Below are 5,444 nucleotides of genomic sequence, written 5' to 3'. Positions count from 1 at the left end.
CATGGGTATGATGCATCTTTAAAATAGTTTACACAGTCATGACCCCAGAGTACACTTAGCCCTGTGGATTTGTTTGCAAGGGCTGTAAGGAAAAGCGATCTTTCAAGTCACCTTAAAAGCAGTTAGTTATAGACAGAGGCAGACACATGGAGGAAGCAAGGCTTTTCCTGTGACTTCATTTACTCAAAGACTCAGGGCTCTTCTGTGTTCCACGTGCATCCACCTATAAACTGATTTCCTGCATTTTACTTCATTTTATGCAACGTTCTCTTATCTCAACTATGCAGACAAGTTTTGTTATCCCTGCCTCTGTCCTAGGTCCCACTGTGCTCAAACTCTTTAACACTTTTTCTTTTGTTGTTTAGTCTTTCAGCTTCTCATAATCTAGATCTTTTGAACAAAGATAGGTGTTTACGGTCGCTGAGAACGTAGGTTAGTTTACAAGACTGTGATTTTACTGCCCAAGGATTATAGCTCATTCTTTGTCTAATCAGTCAGACGCAGAAACTTCGTCACCACAGAGATTAACACAAACTTTCTATTGTGTGACTTTATCTTGAGAGATATGATCAAGCCTCAGTGACTGAGTAAGACCCTGGTGACAAATCCGAGAAACTATTCTACCCATACTTCTTTTTCCTTATTTTATTAGATATTTTATGTATTTACATTTCAAATTTTAACCCCTTTCCAAGTAGCCCCCCTTGCACTTTGATTCTATAAGGATGCTCCCCCTCCCACCCACCCACCCACTGCCATTTCAGCACCCTGGCATTCCCCTACAACTGAGGAAACATGCCTTCACAGGACCAAGGGCTTCTATTGATGCCAGTCAATGCCATCCTCTGCTATACATGTGGCTGGAGCCAGAGGTCTTTCCATGTATACTCTTTGGTTGGTGGTTTAGTCCCTGGGAGTTCTGGAACTAACTGGTAAGAGTATTTGAGTTCCTTATGGCATTACAGATGAAGGATTACACACAGGCATGTGGATAGCTCAAAGCGTCTGCAACAGTCTTAAGCCCACCTCAGGATTAGCAAGAAGTCATAAAATCTCTACCACTGGGACTCTCTCTACAATACGTAGTCTGCTCTGCCAGGAAAAGTTTCCTCTCACAAATGTTTATGGCTGCACACCATGGAAAGGGGCCTTGTGAATCACGTAACTTTTATAAGCTTCCTGATACATGAATATTTTGTTTGCTTCCTGGTCCTTATGAGTTTCCACCTTCTCTCCAGAGGGAAAGCTTACTGTAGAAGAAGTAGACAAACAACCCTTTAAAAGCCCAGTCTAGTAGTTTACAGGTAAGAGATATCCCTTTAGAAGAGGAGTGAGCCTCGCTCTTAATTGCTATACGAAGAATCCTAGTCAATTCCATGCTGTTATAGAAATGCAGAATACTTCACAAGGAGCAGAACATTTTTTTCACAGATCTAAAAGCTGGGAGGTCCAAGAAAAAGGTGCCAACATTTGATGAGGATATTCTTGCTGCACCATCCTTAGTCCAATGGGCAAGGTGAGAGAAAGCAAGAGCAAGTCATCCTGAAAGTATAATTTTTTCTTAAATTAAACAACTTTATTTAATAAAAAAACAAGATAAATGTACAGATTATTAAAAGCATTTTTGCATAACAGTATATGAATGCATTTTTGTCAGTACTTGATTTTTTTTATGTGTTTGATAGTATGCCTTAAAGTCTTACTAGTTACAATGAGCAAAAAGTACATGGAAAACAAAAAGTAACCTGGAAATAGTCAAAGTTTTCTTGGTGTGTAAAGATCAAGCATAATTATTTTTCATTTTTTTGGCTTTTGTTTTTCTTGAATTTCATATAGTCTGTAAGTTGTTTCTGGGGTGTTCAGAGCTTTCTGTGGTTAGTATCCAATTATCAGTGACTACGTATTATATCTGTTCTTTTGTGACTGGGTTACCTACCTCAGAATGATATTCTCTAGATGCATCCATTTTCTTAAGAATTTCATAAAGTCATTGTTTCTGATAGCTGAGTAGTACTCCATTGTGTAAATATACAATTTTTGTATCTATTCATCTACTGAAGGACATCTGGGTTCTGTCCAGCTTCTAGCTATTATAAATAGAGCTGCTATGAACATTGTGGTGCATGTGTCTTTGTTGTATGTTGGAACTTCTCTGGGGTATATGTACAGAAGTGGAATAACTGGGCATTCAGGAAGTACTATGTACAATTTTTTGAGGAACCGTCAGACTGATTTCCAGAGTGGTTGTACCAGTTTACAACCCCACCAACAGTGGAGAAGTGTTTTTCTCTCTCTGCATCCTTGCCAGCATCTGTTGTCATCTGAATTTTTGATCTTAGACATTCTGACTGGTATGAGGAGGAATCTCAGTGTTGTTTAGATTTGCATTTCCCTGATAGCTAAGGATGTCAAGAACTTTCTTAGATGCTTCTCAGACATTCGATATTCCTGAACTGAGAAATTTTTTTTAGCTCTGTACCCCATTTTTATATAGGGTTGTTTGATTATCTGGTGTCTAACTTACTGAGTGCTTTGGATATTAGGCCTCTATCAGATGTGGGGTTAGTAAAGATCTTTTTCCAATCTGTTGGCTACCCTTTTGTTTTCTTGACAGTGTCCTTAGCCTTACAGAAACTTTTCAATCTCATTAAGTCCCATTTGTCCATATTTGACCTTAGAGCAGGAGCCATTGCTGTTCTGTTCAGATAATTTTCTCCTGTACCTATGTGTTCTAAGGTTTTCCCTACTTTCTCTCCTAATAGTTTCAGTGTACCTGGTTTAATGTGGAGATCGTTGATCCACTTGCACTTGAGGTTTGCACAAGAAGATAAGAAAGGATCTATTTTCATTCTTTTGCATGCTGAGTGCCAGTTGGACCAATACCATTTGTTGAAGAGGCTGTCCTTTTTCCATTGAGTGTTTACAACTCCTGTGTCAAAAATCAAGTGACCATATATGTGAGGACTCATTTCTTGAATTTCTATTCTATTTCATTGATCCACAGGTTCTGTATCAGTACCATGCAATTTTTAACACAATTGCCTTGTAATATATCTTGAGATCAGGGATGGTGATTTCTGTAGATGCTTTCTTGTTCTCGAGGATGGATTTTGCTATTCTAGGTCTTTTGTTATTTCAGATGAAATTGTACATTGCTTTTTCCAACTCTATGAAGAATTGGGTTGGAATTTTGATGGGGATTGTATTGAATCTGTAGATTGCTTTTGGTAAGATGGCCATTTTTACAATGTTGATCCTTCCAATCCATGAGCATGGGAAATATTTTCATTTTCTGAGATCTTCCTGGATTTTGATTTCCTTCTTTAGAGATTTGAAGTTCTTGTCATACAGGTCCTTCACTTGCTTAGTTAGAGTCACACCAATTTCATATTGTTTGTGACTATTGTGAAGAATATCTTTTCCCTAATTTTTTCTCTGCATGTTTGTCCTTTGAGGAGAGGAAGGCATAATCAACTAGCATAAATCCAATCCGAGGAACAAATCACCTTCCACTGTGCTATCCTTTCCAAGATTATATAGTAACAGTCCGTCACTCCATACTAAAATAACTCCATTTTTTTTAAAAACTGACATGCTGTGTGACTTTCTTTTTTTATATATACAGTTTAATGTATTTTAATAGCAAACTTACAGGAACAGCACAGAAGACAGACAGCATTAAAAACATGTACTTGCATGTAGGACAACTCAGAAAAGTATAGTGGATGGATGGAATCTACCAGATGATAAAAACGCTACAAACACCATTTAATTGCCGCCAGTAAGAAATTTACTTATTTTAAAAAAATCCAAATGCTGGTGTTGTCCAGAAAATTTAACAGGTTTATTTATAATTGTTATAAAGTTGAACTGTTGAAATGTGTTCACTGAAACATTTTGCTTGTATTAATGCTTTATATCCTGCATTTATATTAAAAATTCACACACAAATGAACGTGGAGAAACTGCCAATGCCTGATTCTGTCCCATATGTTTTCACTCTTAATCATATACTTAGGTACCTTTGACCCCATGGAAAAATTATCTAACATTCAGAACTACTGATAACAGGAAGAGAAAAAAAAATTTTGAAAATAAAATGTTTTCCCTCATAGTGGACTCTTAAGTACGTTCCCAGCGTATGCGGCGTGCTAGCTGGATATCTTCTGGCATAATTGTTACACGTTTGGCATGGATAGCACACAGGTTGGTATCTTCAAAAAGGCCAACCAGATAGGCCTTACTTGCCTCCTGCAAAGCACCAGTAGCTGCACTTTGGAAGCACAGATCTGTTTTGAAGTCCTGAGCAATTTCTCGCACCAGACGCTGAAAGGGGAGCTTGCGAATTAGAAGTTTAGTGGACTTCTGATAGCGTGTGATTTCACTGAGTGCCACAGTGCCAGGCCTGTAACGATGAGGTTTCTTCACCCCTCCAGTAGAGGGCGCACTCTTGCGAACGGCTTTTGTAGCCAGTTGTTTCCTGGGTGCTTTACCACCAGTGGATTTGCAGGCAGTCTGCTTTGTATGAGCCATGGTATGGGCACCTCCTTACTTACCCCCCTTCTCCTTCGACTGGAGCTAAGCAAGGGAGAGGCAGCGCTGCCTCTGCAAAGGCTGCGAACACCGCTGTGTGACTTTCTAAGCTCTAGGGAAGAGATGCAAAAAAAAAGAAAAGAGACTTGTGTTGCGTACTTAATGCACTCGTGTTTGCCTGAATTACTCCCCCCACCCCTGGTGTAAATGTTCCTCAGAATCATGGTATGTGGTGGAAACTGTTCTTGCAGTCAGAGACACTCTATATAGAACATTAACCTTATAGCTCTAACCATCTTACTAAATCTCTAGCCTTCAAGATTTGCAAGTGGAAAGTAGAGACAATGTCACAGATTATTTTAAATATTATTGTCTGGAACATGTTATGTCATTCTCTTGAGTGAAAACAAATATGTTGTAAGGATCTCAGTATTTTAGAACCATTTTCATTAGTCTGTCTGTTCTTTTCTGCGAAATATTGGTCACCTTAGTAGTAGAAACCAAGGTCCCTGAGGAAGTGGTTGTCATTAAAAAGGAAGAGTATAAAACCTAAATTTTACTTTAGAAATAGGTATGTAATCGGGGCAGCAATTGTTGCTACTATGTGCCAATAAAGAAATACGGACAGAGAAAGGAAAGGAATAAAATTTATGGTCCATCTATAGAGATATAGTGGGCCAGAGTTCTCAACTAATTCTGAAACTGTATGTTCCAAAACTAGATGGGCTTGCCCTTGGCTTTCTGGTCTTATAAAAACAATAGCAGTAGGTTTGGAAGAAATTCAGGGAAATCAATTTTACTCTCTGCCTTTATAGACAGAAGAGAAAATGACAGCAGAAGGAAGGAATCTGGAAAAATGATCCCTAAAAAGAGGAAGCTCCAGCATTATGATGCATCACACATTTAGGTGT

The 5,444-nt window shown here is 38.5% G+C and overlaps 1 protein-coding gene across 1 annotated transcript; it reads right to left on the bottom strand.

Moving 5' to 3' along the window:
- Nucleotides 1-4,122: 4,122 nt before the first annotated feature.
- On the bottom strand, nt 4,123-4,533 carry LOC308438506 (histone H3.3A-like; the record flags this gene model as incomplete). The annotated part of the gene is made up of 1 exon (XM_080939934.1): nt 4,123-4,533. One exon carries the CDS (start codon nt 4,531-4,533, stop codon nt 4,123-4,125), a length of 411 nt encoding a protein of 136 aa, XP_080796060.1.
- Between the last annotated feature and the right edge of the window lie 911 nt (nt 4,534-5,444).

The sequence above is a fragment of the Micromys minutus genome, assembly GCF_963924665.1.
Source record: "Micromys minutus genome assembly, chromosome: 1".
Classification (NCBI taxonomy): Eukaryota; Metazoa; Chordata; class Mammalia; order Rodentia; family Muridae; genus Micromys; species Micromys minutus.
This window is presented reverse-complemented; position numbering and strand designations above follow the sequence as displayed.